We start from the raw sequence: 21,285 nt of genomic DNA, 5'->3' as shown, positions 1-21,285 counted from the left end.
GAACAAAAATCTCAATAGGCCTGGTTATACTGAAAGGCATGAAATTAATAGCACATGGAAAGGCTTAGAACGGGTTCTCAGCCTAAATCTCTTTGTGGGAAACTGTGTTTTGGAAAAGTACAGCCTTCAGAAGTCTGGGTCACTACTCTACCCCGGCAAACAGAGAGGAAGGGGTGCCTCTGAGGTGTCTAAATAGCAAATAATCTTTACTCTGTAAGAGCTAAGAACCAAATCCATTTTCCAGGGCTCTTTCAGAATTATCTAGAATCTTAAGATGATTCCTTGGAGGACACCTCATACTGGCTGCAGTTATCTAAGTTTCGAATCATTAGCCTATCAAAAAAAAAAGCTGGCATTTCTGGGAAACTTACTGGTATTTCACTGCATAATTCAAATGAAAAGTGGCAGGAGAAACACTGGTTCTACTCAGGAGCTTGGATTTCTGCTTTTCGTAATTTGTTTATGCATCACTGCTAACAGAAGAATGGTACACCAAATTTTCCTCTTCATAAATGTTTTATTGTTGTGATGCTGTTATACCTATAACAGTGCTTTTGAAGGTTACTATTAATATAGTTGGGGCCCAAGATAAAATTCTCCTTTATCCTCCTGCTCTTTCCAGCTAGTCTTGGCTAGTATGAAGCAGGCAGAAGACAGTGTTATCTTGAGATGTTAGCCACTACTGTTAATAACTAGCTTCTTTGATTTATGAAAAGTAACACAATGGAGATATCCTCAGTCTATTATTCTTTATTAGCTGCATACCTCTACAAAGAGATATTCCTTTTAACCAACTGTGTGAATAGCCAGTGCTACAGTTAAAGGCACAACGAATATTTCATTATTTTCTGTTACTGAACACTTCTCAGAATAACAAATCAGTTCATTACAACACTCCAATGGTAACCTATCAGATTTTTAAGCATAGTTATAAACTCATGAATTTAAACAATGGGCATATTTCAATTCCAGTGTTATTTCTATACCTTCCTAGATAATAAAGAGGTTGGCAGTGTGGCGTACAGACTAAACCGTTGCCCACTATGCCAGCATACTATATGAGTACTGCTTTGAGGCCCAGCTGCTCTGCTGATCCAGATTCCTTGATAATGTGCCTAAAAAAGCAGTGTGAAGATGGCCTAAGTGCATGGGCCACTGCACCCACGTGGCAGACTCAGACTTCAGCACAGCCCAGTCCTCTCCACCTGCAGAATGAGTCAGTGGATGGAGATATTCTCTCTTCCCCTCTCTCTGCATAGTCTGACTTTCAAAGAAATAAGTACATCTAAAAGCAAATTATATGTTACTCCTTTAAAATGTTACTCCTTTAATACAGTGAGTTATGTTAATTCCATAATTAAGTAAATTATGTATTTCTAGCAGAAAGCAATTTGGTGATAATGATTTTCAAAACTGCAGTGCTTGGGTCCAGCACAATAACCTAGTGGCTAAAGTCCTCAGCTTGCAGGCGCCGGGATCCCATATGGGTGCAAATTCTAATCCTGGTGACCTTGCTTCCCATCCAGCTCCCTGCTTGTGGTCTGGGAAAGTAGTTGAGGATGGCCCAATGCTTTGGGACCCTGCACTTTTGTGGGAGACTTGGAGGAAGTTCCTGGCTCCTGGCTTCAGATAGGCTCAGCTCTAGCCATTGAGGCTGTCTGAGGAATGAATCAATGGACGAAAGATCTTTCTGCCTCTTATCCTCTATGTATATCTGACTTCGCAATAAAAATGAATAAATCTTTTTTTAAAATGCATTGCTTAACTGATTGCAAATATTCTGTTTAGGTTCTAAGTTTATAAGTAAGATTGGCCTGGGCTTTTCTCAATGTCATTGTTAGAAATCTGATGCCACTATTTCAGTATCAATGTTCTGAAAGCCTCAGACTGAGGCAGTACTGAGTTAGCTTTCTATTCCTTGTGACTGCAGAAGATGAATTTTTTTCCTTCAATATTTTGTATAATTTCATGTAAAAATATCAACACCCACTACTTGCCTGATGTTTTTTGCAAAATTTAAAATTAAAATTATACACAAACACATACACAGGAAAGTTTCATTAATTTTAAGTGTACAGCTTGACTCACTGTAATAGCAGTCTCACCCTCCCATATATCTCCTCAGCTTGACCCTGAGTTTTCCAAGAGACTTGATCAGCCAGTGGGAACAGTAGATGCATTGAAATAACTGTACCCTGTTGACAGGAAAAACACTGAGCAGGTCTGGAGGATGCTATTATAAATACAATTCAACAGGAAAGCCTGAAAGATGCTATTATAAATTAAATTCAGCAGGGAAGGTAATTGAGCCAGTTTTTCACCTACTAGGCCAAATTACTCTAAACCAAGAGCTCCGAAAAGGTTTACTTAAGCTAACATTGCTGTCTCTAAGAAGCTATGTTTTGAAATATAACCCAAATCATCCTTTACTATTTTAGAAACTCAAATTTCTTTCAATAAACTGGTCTTTTAAAAAATTTGAAGCTGTGGCTGAAACTTAGGACAGGACACAGAAAAGATGACCACTCTTCAGGGAATCAGAGAACAAAATAGATAATCTGACCCGATAAATGCAGAACAAAGAATTAGGATAGCAGGATGGACTCACCCAAGAAACTGAACACAAGACCGTGGGCAAACCTTAGGTTTGTTAAAACTGAATGCAGCTGGGCCCAGCACGGTGGCGCAGTGGTTAAGGTCCTCACCTTGCACGCCTGGGATCCCATACGGGTGCCGGTTCTAATCCCGGCAGCCCCACTTCCCATCCAGCTCCCTGCCTGTGGCCTAGGAAAGCAGTCCAGGACGGCCCAAAGCTTTGGGACCCTGCACCCGTGTTGGAGACCTGGAAGAGGCTCCTGGCTTCGGATTGGCATAGCATTGGCTGTTGCGGTCACTTGGGTAGTGAAACATCAGTTGGAAGATCTTCCTCTCTGTCTCTCCTCTCTGTATATCCGCCTTTCCAATAAAAATAAAATCTTTTTTAAAAAAAAAAAGTAAAACTGAATGCAGCTGTGTGTTGTCAAGTGAGAAGATGTCCTGCAGTGCTATCCTATGAATACTTTGAGGATCTGGGGTAATACTAACAAACTCTTCTTTCACAATCATACACCTGTTCATCTGGCCTACAGTTCTGGTGTCTTTTACTACAGAGAATTAACAGGGAACAAAATTTAGCATGCTAACACAAAGTTGTACCAACTCTACCCTGTCTAAATCCATTGTGGATGTGATCCTGGCCAGAAAATCAACGACTCGTACTTCTCCATCATGTATTGTATCAGAGACAGAAACAATACTAGAAAAGAAGTACTCTTCATGGAATGACAAAATGTTTGGATGAAATCTTACCCGGTCCTGACACCCAATGAAATTTTTACACAGACTAAATTTGGAACACTAGAAACAAACTATTCAACAAAACAGACAACAGGGTCAGCCCCAAAACCACGAGGCTAGGACCCTGATGATCAGATTTCTATGTTTATGCCAAGCCATTTACGTAAAAAGGCTGCGTACTGAGGGTGTCAGGTACTGTTCAAAACAAAAACTGATTCAAAGGAATGAGAGTTCACATCAACTCCAAGACTCTTCTAGGTCCCTAACACAGAAAGAAAAAAACAAACAAAAGGACCAAGTATCTCAGTTTCTTCAACTAACACCCTGAAGCTTTCATATGCAGAAAAGTCCTATCAGGTACTTTTCCTACTATGGAATTTTTGATAGCTTGCATTTTTCATGCTTGCTTTGTACATATGCAAGCAGCTAAGAATTCAGCAATGTACAAAGCAAAAGACATGTCCATATATAATGGCTGTTCATGTTAAAAAATACAAAATATCATAATTAAAGAAGTATAAATAAGAACTAGAGATGACATTTTCACTTACTAGTAAAATTAAGAATGTTAAGATTGACAACACTGATAGGTTAGGAAACAAGATGACTGAATAGGGAAAAGCAGTGTTATTTCTGACCATGGCAAGATACCAGAACAGCGGAGGATCCGCATTCCCAGGGAACAGTTAGAAAACAGTTTGCAGTGGAGGGCACACAGAAAGAAGAGACTCAGTGGAGCAGTGCGGACAGCACAATCATGCAGCAGCTAGAGACCATCGGTGACTCTCACAGCTGCTGGCTACTGGGATATCATCTTCCTGGAGCAAGGTGAGTGGAGCCTGTAGCAACTCACATGCCACCAGTGATGCTGCATTACGGAGCAGCTCAGGGTCCATGCTGTCTTTGAAAGCAGCGGGGTGTCTGTCCATCTAGCCCTGTGAAGAGAGTGCACACTGCTCCTCCTTTTTCTCTTGACTAAGGTGCTCAGCAACGAGAAGGGAGCAGAGCCATCTTAACACGATGAGAGAAGGCTACCATGGTCTGCGAGTCGTGGGGGAACTTTGTCAGAAGGATAAATCCATAGTCCCCACTGACTTTAAGTTGGGAGAGTCGAATGGGAAGAGATGGGTGCCAACTTAGGTCTGTGAAGCAAGGGCATGTTGCCCTTCTTCCCTCACCCTTCCAAGGAGCTGGATTCAGCTGGCTGCAGTAGAGCACTGACAAACATCTGCCAGGTCGGCAGCTGGCTCTGTCTACAGATGTGGAGCCTCGCAGGACAGAGAACAGATCCCTTGCCCCCTAGGCCTGTGAGAGCCCTGCACCTTGTCACTGGGAATCCTGTGACTGTGTTTTTGGGTGATCACCGGGGCTGGCTCTAGAGGCTCAGAGTTCCCTGTATGCTGGGAGGACAATCTCGGAAGGTTTTGTGCTCACACTGAAAAGTGCAGTTCAAGTGCTCGTGTGGGTGGGGTGTGCTGTGTTCACCTTGGCAGAGGGGGTGGGGCTGAGAACTCCCTGGCGAGTACAGTCATACGACGTTAGAGGAGACCTACCATGCTCAACTTGGGTGTCACTTGGATACGTGCCCTACCTTTGAGGACTGGCCCAGTTCCCTAACCCCACCCAATACATACCTCTAGATATCTGCTGAAGGAGCAGATATTGCACCAATTCACACAAAGGACGTTATAAAGAATAAAGTTCTCAGAGAAGAAAATGAGCAAGTGTTTCCACAGATGCTTAAAAATAAATGCAGAAATACAAGAAACATGAACAATGAAAATATGACTCACAAAAGGAACACTACAACACATCAATATTAGAATGTGAATGTGAAGAGAGTAATGAAGCTCCTGAAAAGGAATTCAAAAGAATGTAAGATAAAAGACACAGTGAAGCAAATATATAAGCTAAAGAAACAGATACATGATACAGTGAGAAATTATACCAGAAGACAGAAATATTGACGAATGAAACTTAAATATTAGAAATGAAGAATTCAATATTTCAAATTAAAACACAGCATAGAAAGCCTTAACAACAGACTTTGTGAGCCAGAAGAAAGAATATTCCATCTAAAAAACAAATATTTGGAAAGAACCCAAACACACAAAAAAGAAAATTTTAAAAAACTGAAATTAGTGTTTGAGACTTATGGGATCCTATCAAACAATCAAATGGCTTAGGAGCACCTGAAGATACAGAAAGCCAGAAAGGCTTATAAGTCTTATTCAGTGAAATAACAACAGAAAATTCTCGAATTTGGAGAAAGACTTAGACATACAATTACAGGAAACACACAGAATTCCTAATAAACATGATCAGGAGAGATCTCCACCACGACACATTTCACTCAAATGTCAAAAGTAAAACAAAGATCCTATAATGTGCATGAATATCAGATTACCTTTTGAATATCTCCAATTAAGACCAACAGCTGATGTCTCATCAGAAACCCTACATGTTAGGAGAGAATGAAGACGCATAATCAAAGTCCTAAAAGAAAAATGCTGTCCTGTCGGGCACCATGGCCTAGCGGCTAAAGTCCTCACCTTGAAACCACTGGGATCCCATATGGATGTCAGTTCTAATCCCAGGGCTCCACTTCCCACCAAGCTCCCTGCTTGTGGCCTGGGAAAGCAGTCAAGGACAGCCCAAAGCCTTGGGACTCTTGGCATCCGTGTGGGAGACCTGGAAGAGGTTCCTGGATCCTGGCTCAGGATTGGCACAGCACCAGCCGTGGCACTCACTTGGGGAGCGAATCATCGGAAGGGAGATCTTCCTCTCCGTATATCTGACTTTGTGATAAAAATAAATAAATCTTAAAAAAAAAAAAAAAAACAAAAACACTGTCAATCCAGAATACTGCACCCAGTAAAGCTCTCATTTATAAATGAAGGTAAAGGGCCCAACACAGTGGCTCAATTTGCTAATCCTTCCCCTGCAAGTATCAGGATCCTATATAGGCACTGGTTCATGTCCTGGCTGCTCCACTTCCCATCCAGCTCCCTGCTGATAGCATGGAAAAGCAGTGGAGGACGGCCAAAGCCTTGGAACACTATACCTGTATGGGAGACCTCCTGGCTCAGGCCTTCAGACTGACTCAGCTCCAGCCACTGTGGCCATCTGGAGAGTGAACTAACCTTGGGACTCTGAACTCACATGGGAGACCTGTAAGAAGCTCTCGGTTCCTGGTTTCAGATCGGATTGGCTCAGCTCTGGACATTGCAGCCATTTAGGGAGTGAACAACTGGATGGAAGATCTTCCTGTCTCTCCTTTCTGTAAATATGCCTTTTCAATAAAAAATAATTTAAAAAATAAATGAAAGTGAAATAAAAACCCTTCAAGAAATTTTCACCACTTGTTCAGTTCTACAAATGATTTGTAAATATGTGCCACACAGAGAAACAGAATGATAGTCATCATTATGAACAAATATAAAGGCATAAAATCTAGTGATAGCACAAAGGAAACGCAAACAATAGGAATGTTTATGGGGAAATGCTATGATGGAGTCAGCATTTATTAACAATTACCATAAAGGCAATGGACCTAAATTCTCCAATTAGAATATACACACTGATAGAACAGACTAAGCAGCAAGATCCATCTATTTTCTGCCTATAAGAAATCTGCATCATTAACAATGATGCACATAGGTTGAAAATAAAAGGATAGGAAAAATATCCCATGATAGCAGGAAAAATTAGCAGGTATATCCATTCTAATGATCAGACAAAACAGTCTTTAACACAAAAAGCTGTTAAGGAGCTGGCGTGATAGTGTAGTGGTTAAAGTCCTCGCCTTGAACATCCAGGATCCCACATGGGCACCGGTTCTAATCCCAGATTGGTTCAGCTCCAGCAGTTGCAGCTGGAAGATCTTCCTTCCTCTCTGTCTCTCTTCCTCTTTGTATATCTTCCTTTCCAATTAAAAAAATAAATAAATCATAGACCACTCAGCCACACTAAAAGAGTAAAAAGTAAATCTTTTTTTAAAAAAAGCTGTTAAGAGGTAAAGGAAGGTACTACGTAATGATTAAAGGATCAATTCAAAAGGAAGATGTGACTACAGCAAAGGTACATGTACCCAATGCCAAGGCAACTGGCTATTTAGAACAAGTGTTAATGGATTTAAAGGGAGACACAAACTTCAACACAACAGTAATGGAGACTTTGATCAATGGACATATTTACTAGACAATCAACAAAGAAACAATGGAACTAATCTTCTCTATGGACCAAATGGATCTGATATCTACAGAACATTTCATTCCACAGTTGTAGAAAACATTCTTTTTGGTACTGCATGGAACTTTCTCCAGAATAAACACAACACATGCTAGGTCAGAAAGTAAGTGTCAGCATCTTTTCTGACCATGATGAAATGAAGTTGGAAATTAACAACTTACGAAACTAGAAAATATGTGACCCTATGCAGACTGATTATTATGCTCCTAAATGAACAATGGGACATACAAGAAATCAAAAGGGTATAGCAAAAAAAAAAAGTCCTAGAAATGAATAAAGATGACACACAACATACCAAAATACATGATATTAGGCAAAAGCAGTGTTAAGGGGAAAGTTTACTACAATTTGTGTCTACATTAAGGAATTAGAAAGCCACCATATAAGTGATCTATTAACACATCTCAAAGATCTAGAAAACAAGAAACCAAATCACAAATTAGGAAGAAACAAAAAAAATCAGAAAATAAATGAAATCAGACTTTAAAAATTATACAAAGGATGAATGAAATGAACAGCTTTTTTTTTATTGAGAAAAAAAATTGGTAATCATTGGCCAAAGTAACAAAAAAGGCCCAAATTAATGAAATCAGAAACAGGAACTGTTACAGTGAATACAACAGAAATAAAAAAAATCATCAGTAATTACTACAAACAGATTGGGAAATCAACAAGAACTGGACAGATATCTTAACAAAACTGAGGCACAAAGACAAATAAAAAACCTCAACAGAGCAATCACCAAGACAGAGCCTGATTCAGTACCAAAAACCCTCCCAAGAAAAGTAAAGGACTGAAAAAAAAAAAAAAAAACTGTACAGCTTCACTGATTAATTTTACCAAACTTCTAAGGAAGAACTAATCCCAATTTGCCTTAAATTATTTGAAACAACTGAAAAGGATGAATTCTATCTAATTCCTTCTATGAGGTTAGCATTTATCAATCCCAAAACTACAAAGAGATAACAACAAAAAAGAGGTCTGAAGACCAATCTTCCTGATGAAAACAGATGCAAAAATACTGAACAAAATAATACCCAAATGAATCCAACAACACACCAAAAAGATCCCCCTAATGCAGAGAGCAGAAGAGGGGAGGAGGAAGAGAGGGAAAGGACCTATGAAACTGTAAAATGGAAACTAATAATGAATAATAATAATAAAAACCCTTTTCCTGGACCAATTATTCCCACATTTACTGTAGTTCAACTTGCAAAAGCTAAGATTCAGAGTAAACCAGATGAGCATACATTGATAAAAGAATAAAGAAACTATAGGAATAGCATTAACCTTCAAAAGAATGAAATCCTGTTTTTTCCAACAAAATGGAGGTTATTAGGAAACATTATATCTAGTGAAATAAGCTAGTTCAAAAAAAAAAGATAAACATCATGTTTTCTGATCTGTAATAACTAATATACAGAGCAACTAATATACAGAGCACTCATGAAACTGACATTTTGATATCTGATTATTGTTTCTATTACAGCCCCTGTCTATACCTTTGAGGAGTGGTGGTTTCCTAGTTAATATTTGTTGAATTCTTCAGTGTTGGATTTTGATGTAATTATAATGTAAACAGTATGCTATTGAAAAAAATCATTGAAAAGAATAAGAAAGAACACAAAAGGTAGCGTCTTAGCGAGAGAAGGGGAGGGTTGATTGAGAAACATCATCACGTTTTGAAAAAAATATATATAATATACCTGAAAACATTTCCCTTTATACATGCATTAAAAACAGACAAATAATACCTACTTTGGAAGATAGGGTACCAAGCATTCTTCCATAACCTTACTGTGGAGAACTTACACTGATACATTTTTGTGAAAATTTAAATACTCTTTGAGTAAGGAATTAATTCCTCATATACTCTGAGAATTTAGTACAAGGCACTCATGCTACAGTATGTGCAACAGTAATACACTTGGAAGTAAGTTAAAATTCTCACGCAGAAGATAACTGTCTAACTTGAGTTATGGTGTAGGGGGCACAATAGGGTAAGCCAGCATTTATAACACCAACATGCCAGACATTGTGGCCTTTTGGGAGTGAAACAGTGGATGGAAGCTCTCTTTTGTCCCTTCCCCTATTGCTGTCGCTCTGCCTTTCAAATAAATAAAAGATTTTTTTTTTTTAATTATAGGGTACAGGGCTGGCGCTGTAGTATAGAGAGCTAGGATTCCACCTGTGGAGCTGGCATCCCTTAAGGGTGCCAGTTTGTGTCCCAACTGCTCCACTTCTGATCCAGCTCCCTGCTAATGACCTGAGAAAAAGCAGAGGATGGGCCATTCTACAAGACTTTCCAACAGCATTAGCAGGAAGCTGGATGGAAAGTGGGATGGCTAAGATTTGAACGAAGCTCAGATAAGATGCCGTGGCCACAGGCAGAAGACAAGCCTGTGACATCACTGTACTGGCCTGTAATTCTTAGATTTTTTCCAAGCTACACATGACACAGAATTACTTTTTAAAGTAACAAAACTGAATCTTAGCAAAGAAACAGTTTTCTGAAACTCATACAGTTAGGAATAGCAGGAAGAAAAAGTTCAGGGTAAACAGCAGAGGAGAACTAGAAAAAGAAGGGGCAGAAAATAACATTAGACAGGCGGGTAGTGTCTGTTAGTACAAATGCGTGAAGGATGGCTTTAGAGAGTCAATCCCAACAGTAATACTATACCCAGCAGCTGGCTGTGCTCCCCTGTGATGGAGTTCTGACTCGGGTCTGAAAAACAAACAATTGAAAAAAAAAGAAAAAATGAATGACTAAAACAAACAATTTTTTAAAAATTACCAACAAAGGCCAAAGAAGGAATAATTAAAAATATTAACAAAACTTAAGAAACATTAATGAAAGAATAATAAAGAAAATCACTCTCATCAAAAAATGAAACAATTACTACACGACCCATTAATTCAACTCCTGGTTATATACCCAAAAGAAATGAAAACAAGGACTCAGACTTTTGTTTACAGCAGCATTACAACAGTCAAAGGTGGAAACAGCACAAATGTCCTCCAACAGACGAACAAATAAACAGAAAATGGTGTATGCATATAATGGCATATTCACTACAAAGGAGTCTCACAGAAGCCACACTACGGATAAGTGGCACGAACTCAGGCTAAGGGAAACAAGCCAGATAAAAAGATGTATCTTGCACGATCCCATTCATATGAAATCTCAAGAAAGGGCAACTTCATGGAGACCAAGTAATTACAGGTTCCCGGAGGCCACATGGAGCAGCATCTGAGACCACTGCTTTAGAAGTATATAGAGCTGGGTGGGTCTCAGGACGGGGCGTCTCATGCCTGGATCCCAAATGCCAGCCACCATGTGCACGTGGTGAGCTGTCCCCAAGCGGCCAGTGAGCTATTTGGTGCCAGGCTACACCTGTTGGCCACCTGGCCGGGGAGCTCTGGAGTTTTGGGTCTTTGAATTGCTGCTTAGGTAACTCCAGGTTGAAACCACTGTGCTTCTGGGACGTGAATCAATCTTAAAGTTTCCCAATGACAGTAACTATTTCCTTTGAAAGAACTTGAAATCACTGAACAATGCTGATCACCAAACACCAGTCCACAGAAAAGCTATGGCTCGGGGCTTGTCCAGCAGAGTCATATCCTGTTACCTGACATGATGATGGATCAGGAGAAGGGTCACATTATGCAGGGCCATTACATTAACTAGCACTCGAGAGTTATATCCGGGGTAGATTCTGTGGGGGATGTGTGGGCTAAACCCTGTGGAAATTCTAACCCCACTGGTTAGTTCAAGAGTTGGGGTGGTGATGGACTAAGCTAGGTGTGACCAAGGAGCTTGCCATCAACTACAGGTAAAGGAACCCCCAATAGTCTAGACTGGTCAGGGCAGCAGCACTCAATTGTGCATCCTGATTGGGGTGTGGGGTGGGCCAGGCTGCTGTAGGCCCCGGTCTCCCAAGGGTCAACTCCACAGCTTAGCTTGGTTCTCAAGGTGTAACAGGAAGGGAAATCATGGCCTGATACATTTAGCCCCTGGCTTGACTGCAATTTCCCTCCTTCCTGCTTCCCCTTTTTGCACATCCTCGGGGGAGCTTAGGTGTTACTTAAGCATTGGGAAAATCCTGGGAGGGGCCAAACAGACTATATAAGAGCAGTTTGACTTTGAATAAAGGGCTTCACTTCACAAGAATAAGCCTCGGAGTGTTATGTGTGTTGTCTGTCTTGTCTGTCTCATAACCCTAGTCCCTCGGCTCGACTCGGGGTACGTGGTGACGCGGGCGTTGCCAACAGGCTGCAATGTTCACCAGCTCATACAAGGCCAAAGGAGGGCCAGACTTTGCCGGAACCTGGCCTAAAACCCACTGGCATGTATGAGAACTGGGTCTGGGAATGGATTGAGTGAAGGAACTTGGGAAACTCCCTTGGTGAGTCATAGCTCCCGCTGGTGAACATGTGGTCCAGACCTGGGGGACGGACAAGCTGGGCATAGTAGCTGCAACAGCTGGCTAATGTGCCAATTGGGATGTACTGGGCAAGACTGAGCAAACCTTAGCCCACAAGTGAAACTAGCGACCAGGATGGAGCACAGGTCATGCCGAGCTAGGCTCTTGCACCTACTGGTCTGTGTGAGTCAGGAATGCGGAGCCACAATGTCTAAGGAAGAAGTCAGGACAGGTGAAGGGCTGAGCCAAGTTGAGTCAGAGCCACTGGCATGCACGTGATCTATGGCTGGGAACAGACCCAGTTGGGGAGCTAAAGGGACAACCAAAGGGTGCATGGGCTGGACTGGGGGCTGCATTCTAATCAGGATACGGTTGTAGTCTCCCTTGGCACAAGTGTGGACTGGGATTGGATGCACCGAGCTGGGCCAGACTCCAACACCCTCTGGTGTCCTGGAGGACCAGGGTAGATGTGGGATGGACTAGGTTAGGTCTCAACTCCTACTGAGCCATGCGTTAGCCATATGTGGATATGGACGAGCCATGGCTGGGCTGAAACATACAACAGCAAGGACCAGTTTGGATTGAAGGCCAGTCAGGAAAAGCGGAAAAGCCACTGTTCCTGCTGGGACAGGAGGAAAACTGAGTAGAGCTGGCTCATGGATCCCCTGGTATGGGCAAAATCTGGCATTGGGAGAGGTTCTGATGGAGGAGCCTGGCCAACTCCTCTGGCAGGACACAGACCTGGCAGGTAAGCGCAAGAAACATGATAGGAAACAGCCCAGAACAGGCCATGGAAAGTTACCCACTGGCATATATCTGGCATGGGTCGGGGGCAGACCAGGCTGAATCAGTTTACGTCATCCACTGACAAATCCAAGCACCAGAACAGTGTGGGTTGAGCCAGGTTCAGTCGCGACAAAAACTAGTGCACAATACGGAATGCCAAGGTGAGGTTGCCTGTACTGGATGTGACCACGGCGCCCAACCAGCACACGTGAGAACTAGGAAGGGAGGGGGCAAAGATGGCACGGGGAATTGGGGGGTTCCCTTGCTGGACAGCTACTCCCGCAGGAGAGGGTGAGCTAGGATGGGGACAGACCAGACTAAGCAGGGCTACACCTGTGCGCCTCATGTGGCCTAGATCAGGCAAAAGCCAGGCTGGGCTGATTATTCCTACTGGTGCAAACAAAATTAGAGTGGGCGAGGGTTGTTTGGGCTTAGCCACAGCATCAGCTGGCAGAAGCTGGTACTGGAGTCTAATTCTGTCAAGTCAAACCACAGAACTAGCTGGAGAGTGCATAATACAGGAATGAGAAAGGCTGGGGAGGGAAACAGTGGGCTCCTTCCTCTTGGGTTACCACTCCCATGGGAGGGCATGAAAACTAGGACAGGAGCTGGGGTGGCTAGACAGACACCCAACAGCATCTGTGAGGGCTGCATAGTGGAGCTGGTTAGATGGAACTAAGCTTCAATATCCATTGACATGTACGAGAGCTGAATGGGGTGTGGGACAGACTGGACTACTGCTACACATACTGGCAAACCAGCGCAGGGGGCGGGCCTGGTAAGGGTTATTGTGGGTCGCTACAGCTCCCACTGGTTTATGCGAGGGCCGAGAATGTGCTGGACAGAACCAGGCTGGACTGCAACACCCATTGGTTTCAGTGGAAGTTGGGACTGAAAACAGAACCAACCCAGCAATAACAACCACCAGCTGATCAGGGCGATGGACTGTGCTGGGCCCTGTACTTGTTAGTACATACAAGAATCTGGTCTGAGAACACCTCAGACAAAGTTTCTTTGGAGATCTCCCCAATCAAAATGCTGGACTCAGAACCCTAACCAAGAAAAGAGAGAAGACAGAACAGGTCAATCAACCATCTCAGCTATATGTTGGCAGCCAAATACTGGGCAAACTGAGTCTCTATGATGGACTATGTCAATTAGTGGATTCTTCAAAAACCTCATCGTGCTTCAAGCAGCGAGATTGGCAGTGATTCATAACTGGTGAACCATCAAAACCACTTGAGGAAGAACCTCGGAGCATACCCTACATCCAGGACCTGGGGAAGGTGGGTGGGAAACTGGGTGGTCCCTCTCCCTTAATACTCCAATACCCCTCTTTAAACATGAAGGAAACAATATGGAAATAATAGTCTTACCCACTTTCCTATAGCCCTTGAACCTTTTTACCCCAATTAACAATGTAAAGATTGTCAAACATATAATAAAAAAGAAAAAAAAAGTAGTATGTAGAGCTGTATTCTGGGTTCATGAGACATTTCGAAAACAGCGGTAATAGCAGCACGATACTTGTCAACGCAATTAACACCACAAAGTTATGAATGCACTACTAATAATTAAAATGGTAAATTTTATCATCTGTATCACACACACACACACACACACACACACACACAAATAAAATCAATCATGGGCCCAGCATGGTAGCTTAGCAGCTAAAGTCCTCGCCTTACACACACCAGGATCCCATATGCGCTGGTTCTAATCCTGGCATCCCCACTTCCCATCCAGCTCCCCGCTTGTAGACTATGGAAGCAGTCAAGGACAGCCCAAAGCCTTGGGAGCCTGCACTGGCATGGGGTCCCAGAGACCTGGAAGTTCATGGCTTTTGGCTTCTGACCGGCTCTGCACCAGCCATTGCAGCCATTGAGGAGTGAGTCAGTGGATAGAAGATCTTCCTGCCTCTCCCCCTCTCTGTATATCTGACTTTCCAATAAAAACTTAAAAAAAAAAAAACCTAAATAAAATTAATCAAGAACCAGTCTGACGAAGCAATATTTCTACAAAATAAAGAATATATATGACATAAATTACATTTTTATTCTTCAACGACAAAGGAATATATGGCAATAGAAGCTCAAAGTCAACACCTAAGTAAAGCATTAATTACTACTGGCAGATACATTCTGATTTGATTTGCAAGTAAAATGACCGAACTGGATTTTGTACCTAATCAATAATCCAAAAAATAAAATCAGTGACAATAAAGTTGCTAATGGAACGCATTTGACAGTTACTGTTTAACACTTAACCAACTGCTGCCTATTTTGAAGGCTTGAAAAATATTATGATGCTAAATACGGAAAAGAACTGAGCTTCACTCTCCTGGAGGATTAAACAAGCTGAAAAGCACAGGATAGTATCTGCCTTCCTTCCACATGTTTAAAGTTTTAGATTGGGGACCTATGAACAACAGGGATAAAATTACATTTTATTTTTACTAACTTCCCCCCCCCCAAAAAAAATACTTCATTTCTCTGAAAGGCAACTTTACAGAGAGAGAATGAGCTACAGAGAGATGGCTTCCTTCTGCCCAAGTGCCGAGGCAGCCAGGGGAGGTTAGGCCTGCGCCAGGAGCCGGGGCTTCTTCCACATTTCCCATGTGGATGCAGGGACCAAGCATTCGGGTCATCCTTTACTGTTTTCCTTGGTACACTAGTTCGGAGCTGGATCAGAAGTGGGGCAGCCGATACTCAAACCAATGCTATATAGTATGCCAGCATAGCAGGTGGCAGCTTGACCTGTTAGGCCACAGTACTGGCCTCATATTTTTACTAACTTCAAATCAAAGTTTAATATTATTTCCAATTAAAATATAGGTAGCGTGGGCCCAGCACAGTGACCTAGCAGCTAAAGTCCTCGTCTTGCTCACGGCAGGATCCCATATGGGCACTGGTTCTAATCCCAGCAGTCCCACTTCCCATCCAGCTTTCTGCATGTGGCCTGGGACAGCAGTTGAGGACAGCCCAAAGCTTTGGGACCCTGCATACACGTGGGAGACCTGCAAGGAGTTCCTGGATCCTGGCTTCGGTTCAGTTTAGCTCTGCCACTGCAGCCACTTGGGGAATGAATCATCAGATAGATCTTCCTCTCTGTCTCTCCTCCTCTCTGTATATCTGACTGTCCAATACATAAATCTTTAAAAATATATATATAGGCAATGTATTACACAAAATTACTGTGTTTTTTCAACAGTAAATATGATATAAGTTGTTTAATTAACTAACTTATTTATTTGAAAGGCAGAGTTACAGAGAAAGAGAGGTCTTCCATCCACTGATTCACTCCCAAATGGCTGCAACAACCGGAGATGGAGAGTCCAAAGCCATGAGCTTCCTCTGAGTTTCCCATGGGAGTGCAGGGGCCTAAGGATTTTTTGAATCACCCTCTGCCACTTTTCCAAGCACATTAGCAGTGAGTTGGATTATAACTCAAGCAGCCAAGCTTGAACTTGTGTCCTTTTATGGGATGCTGAACCTACAGGCAGCGGCTTTCTCTTCTAAGCCACAGTGCCACTTTCAGGTTTGTAAAGTTTTTTAAAAAAAGATTTATTTAGTTTTATTGGAAAGGCAGATATGCAGAGAGGAGAAGAGACAGAGAGGAAGATCTTCTGTCCAATAATTCACTCCCTAAGCAGCCACAACAGCCAGAGATGTGCTGATCCAAAGCCAGGAGCTTCCACCAGGTCTCCCACATGGGTGCAGGGTCCCAAGGCTTCAGGCCATCCTTGACTGCTTTCCCAGGCCACAAGCAGGGAGCTTGGTGGGAAGTGGAGCTGCCAGAATTAGAACCAGCATCCATATATTGGATCCCAGCACATTCGAGGTGAAGACTTCAGCCATTATGCTATTGCTCCGGGGCCTCAGGTTTACCAATTTTAATTTATTTACTTGAAAAGCTGAGAGGGAGAAAGTCAGAGAAAGTCAGAGAGCATCAGAGACAGAGACAAACAAGCAAGACAGATCTCCCATCTGCCGGTTTACTCAACTGCCTGCAAAAGTAAGAGCTGGACAGGAGCTGGGAACTCAATCCACGTCTCCCACATGAGCAGCAGGGACATTCAACTACTTGTGCTATCACCTGCTGCTTCCTGCACGTCTGCAGGAGGCTGGAACTGAAGCAGAGCCAGGAGCAGAAACTGGCACTCAGATACGGCTGCAGATGTATTAACACCTTGTCAAACACTTGCCCCCAAGCTTTTATACATTACATGATATTTTAGACAAATTCGAACATATACATTTTTAGATAATTAAGTCCAATGCTTCATGCATTCCACACAGAAAATATAAATCAGAGAGCTTACCAAATTCCATTCTCTAATGCATACTTTTTTTTAATTTACTTACTAATTTGAAAGGCAGAATGATAGAGAAAAGGAGAAACAGAGAAAGTGAGCAGTGTTCCGTTTGCTGGTACATTTTCCAAATGGCTATAAGGCCAGGGCTGGGCGAGGCTAAAGCCAGGAGCCCGAGCTTCCTCCAGGTCTTCAACACAGTTGCAGAGACCCAATGACTTAGTCCATCTCTACTGCTTTCCCAGGACACTAGCAGGGAGCTGAAGGGGCAGCAGAGCAGCAGGGATTCCAACTAGTGCCTATATGTGAGGCTGAAACACAGGGGGTAGCTTCACCAGCTGTCACAGCCTTGGCTCCCAGTATGTCCTAATCAACAAAACAAGGTAGAAACCTGATTTCCACAACTAATGTTTTGCATGCTATGTGAACATTTTAACATGGTTTCAGAGAAATATCCCTCCTTTATTGGCCCTGAAAAATTGAAATTCCAAATTCTCTTCTTCTATGATGTCCACCCCCCCACCATATCAGTAACTTTTACTTCAAATTCAACCGAATTCCCATCTAAATGAGGAACACTGATTGTTCTGCACATAAGGCCAAGTACGAACACGTGACCAGCAGTTCTAAATTAAGCTGTTGTATCAGATCAGTGTCTCTCCCACCCTCCTCTCCCTCTCCTCCTACCCCTCCAAAAGGAGCAATACTGGGCTAACTATAGGGAAACCAATGTATAGATGGCACGGGAAGAACCACATGAATTAAGAACTGGGGGAAGCATGGCATCACCAGATCTATACAAGTGACCCTAGGGGAAGCTAAGAAGGAGTTACCACCTCATCTCCTGTCCCTCCCTAAATTAAGGCAACACCCCTTTTAAGACTCTGATCGTTAACTAGTCTCACTACTGGAAATGTATTACATCTCTAAAGTGTGCTGGGCCACAAAAAGTTGAGGAAAGTATAGCTAAGAAAATCAACACTTGGATTAATGAAAGGCCAAACACACATCACAATACTGCCAAACAGAAAGGTCAGAAATATTGTTTTGAGGACCTCTGCTCATGTTTCTAAATACCATATATAATCTGACTTTTTTGGAAATTGTTAAATATGAGTTTCCTGGAAATGCCATGGGATGTGTCCCATGAGCAGAAACTGAAAAGCTCCTCAGATAACTCAGGGAGGTTAGGTACAGTTTTGGACAATTCTCCTGGCCAAGCTAGCAAGCAGTATGTTCTCAAATTTGTGGATACACTAAAGTGGACTTTCTCAAACAACAGACCTTGAACCTGGATCACAAGGCCAGTAACTTCTCAGAACTACTAAAATCACTCAGTAGTAAAAATCTTGGAGCACTCTTACCAACTGGGGTCTCTAAGGATCAAAGGACTGACCCCCAGGACCTGGTGTTGATGTAGTTTTACAGCAAGGAGTGGTTCCCTCCTTCTCCTCTTTCCCAGCAGACACAAGAGGGAAAAACAAACAAACAAAACCCCCTTTCCTCCACACCTGACCTACCCACTCTAGTCAGAGACCCACAAGTGCACGCATCCCTTTCAACTATGTAAACAATATTAAAGAGAAAATAAAAATTAAAACACAAGTAAATTGGAGACCCACAAACCCACAATAACGAAACTAGCTATGCTTGCAAAAATCATGGCCCGGTGTGATGACCTTGTGGCTAAATCCTTGCCTTACAACCACTGGAATCCCATAAAGGCAGGCACCAGCTGTTCCACTTTCCATCAAGCTCCCTGTTTATGGCCTGTGAATGCAGTAGACGGTGGTCCAAAGCCTTGGGACCCTGCACCCACATGGCAGAGCTGCAGGAAGCTCTTTGCTCCTGGCTTTAGATAAGCTCAGCCCCTGCTGTTGCAGCCACTTGGGGAGTGAACCGGTGGATGGAAGATCTTTCTCTGTCTCTCCTTTTCTCTGTATTATCTTTCCAATAAAATTAAATAAATCCTTATTTAAAAATCATGGCCAGTAAGTAGGGTGAATGGTGTTTTGGGGTTTGCAACCCAAGTGCAGTTAATATAACTGAGATATGCCTAGATACCTGTATCTGAACTTTACCAGCTATCATTTTTCCTGGTTATATAAAGACACACCCAAGTTTACCTAAGACTAGGAGTTGCCTTAACAGTACTTAAAAACAACATTTATTTTAACCAAATTATTTTCTGTAACGGGAATCTTGTACCAACAAAGTACCTTTAAAAAATTATTGGGGGCCCGGCGGCGTGGCCTAGTGACTAAAGTCCTCACCTTGAACACCCCGGGATCCCATATCCCTAATCCCGGCAGCTCCACTTCCCATCCAGCTCCCTGCTTGTGGCCTGGGAAAGCAGTCCAGGACGGCCCAATGCTTTGGGACCCTGCACCCACGTGGGATACCTGGAAGAGGTTCCTGGATCCTGGCTCCGGATCGGCATAGCATTGGCCATTGTGCTCATTTGGGGAGTAAATCATCAGATGGAAAATCTTCCTCTCTGTCTCTCCTCCTCTCTGTATATCTGACTTTGCAATAAATAAATCTTTAAAAAAATAATAAAAATTAAAAAAATAAATTATTGGGTCAATAAGATAGTCTAGTGCCTAAAAATGCATTGGGATCCCATATGGGAGCCAGTTCTAATTCCAGTGGCTCCACTTCCCATCCAGTTCCCTGCTTGTGGCTTGGGAAAGCAGTTGAGGATGGTGCAAAGTCTTGGGACCCTGCACCCACATACCCGGAGGAGGCTCCAGGCTACTAGCTTTGGATTGGCTCAGATTCAGCCCTTGTGGTCACTTGGGGAGTGAATCAGTGGACAGAAGATCTTCCTCTCTCTCTCTCTCCTCCTCTCTGTATACTTGCCTTTCTAATAAAATAAATAAATCTTTAGAAAAAATTCTTAATTTTTATTTGTTTGTAAGATACAGATTTCTCACAGAGCAGGTATCCATTGGTTAAGCCCCAAAGTGTTGCCATTAGCTCCTAGCCGGAGTCCAAGCTGGGAATCAGAACTGCATTCAGGTCTCCCAGGTGGGTGACAAGAACCCCAGGCACATGAGCCAGCACCACTCCCTCCCAGAGTCTGCAGAGCAGGAAGCTGGACCCAGGTGCTGACGGTAGGCATGGGGACAGAAGACACGGGTTTCTTAACTGATGTCTCAAACACTGGGCTAAATGCCTGACCCAATCTTTAGCTTTCTATCTTCACTGACCTTCAAAAGTTAAGCTAATATAATTCACAATAAAAAAATAATACAAAACCTGAGATACTCTACAAGTCAAAATGGTGGTCCAAATTAATATATATATAATATGTTACATATTATATATAATTGCTATATATATATAAAACAAAACAAATGAAATCATAAAATGAACTGAAAACATCTACTTGTAATAGTAATAATACACAGTAGTGGTTTTACAGGTAGGCATTTGCTCAATACATTTAATTTATCTTGGGTAAATGATAAAGCTAGGAAAACTGCCTCTGTAAGGTTTTTCAAAAGAGCCTTACTTTCTTAGATTGCTGGTAACTTTCTTTTTCCAAATTTCCTCGAGAAGTCCTCAATCTACCATGCATCTAGAGAGGCTGAAGCAGGCAGACTAGCTTGCACCTTTACAGCAAAACCCCAGTGTGAAAGGTCTTAATCAAAGATGAGTCACTAATTCCATTAAAACAGTCAATCATGCAAACTAAGAAGTAGGCATGGCCAAGCCAATAATAAACCAGGAAGCTTTTGATATCAGGTCAATGAGACTATTATGCTACTGGCTGCCTTATCTAAATGCACTACAAAAGTTGTTTCAGGACCTCAAATACATTAAATCATTAGTTACCTTCTTTCCCCCCTTAGGGTAAAAAAATGCTTATTTTCATCTAGTTGTAAGGCAGTGTGACAAAGAAGAGAAAGAGACAGGGAGAGATCTTCCACCCCTTGGGTCATTCATCAAATGCCCACCACCAGTCAGGGTTGGCCCAGCTCCTGTCAGGAGCCATCAACTCCAGCCAGGACTCCCACATGGGTGGCACAGGTCCAAGCACTTGAGCAATCATCTATTGCTTCTGAGGATGCACAAGCAGGAAGCTGTATCAGAAACACAGGAGCCACTTGAATCCAGGTGTTCTGCTAGGCGTCTCAAGCAGTAACCCACTGCAATACAACAGCTGTT

At 42.5% G+C, this 21,285-nt stretch overlaps 1 protein-coding gene across 3 annotated transcripts in view; it reads right to left on the bottom strand.

Moving 5' to 3' along the window:
- SLC12A6 (solute carrier family 12 member 6) overlaps nucleotides 1-21,285 on the bottom strand; it is a 120,589-nt gene that overhangs the window by 39,617 nt on the left and 59,687 nt on the right. For 2 of the 3 annotated variants that reach the window (XM_040969631.1, XM_040969633.1), the window contains exon 2: nucleotides 10,268-10,312. The exons of the other annotated variant lie outside the window; for it this stretch is intronic. In XM_040969631.1, coding sequence (XP_040825565.1) covers nucleotides 10,268-10,312 — 45 coding nt within the window. The remainder of the gene's footprint in view (nucleotides 1-10,267; nucleotides 10,313-21,285) is intronic. 3 annotated transcript variants of the gene reach the window in all.

The sequence above is a fragment of the Ochotona curzoniae genome, unplaced genomic scaffold (assembly GCF_017591425.1).
Source record: "Ochotona curzoniae isolate NIBS_2020 unplaced genomic scaffold, NIBS_Ocur_1.0 scaffold_4701, whole genome shotgun sequence".
NCBI classification, from domain to species: domain Eukaryota; kingdom Metazoa; phylum Chordata; class Mammalia; order Lagomorpha; family Ochotonidae; genus Ochotona; species Ochotona curzoniae.
Note: the sequence above shows the minus strand (reverse complement) of the source record. Positions and strands in the feature narration are given on the sequence as shown.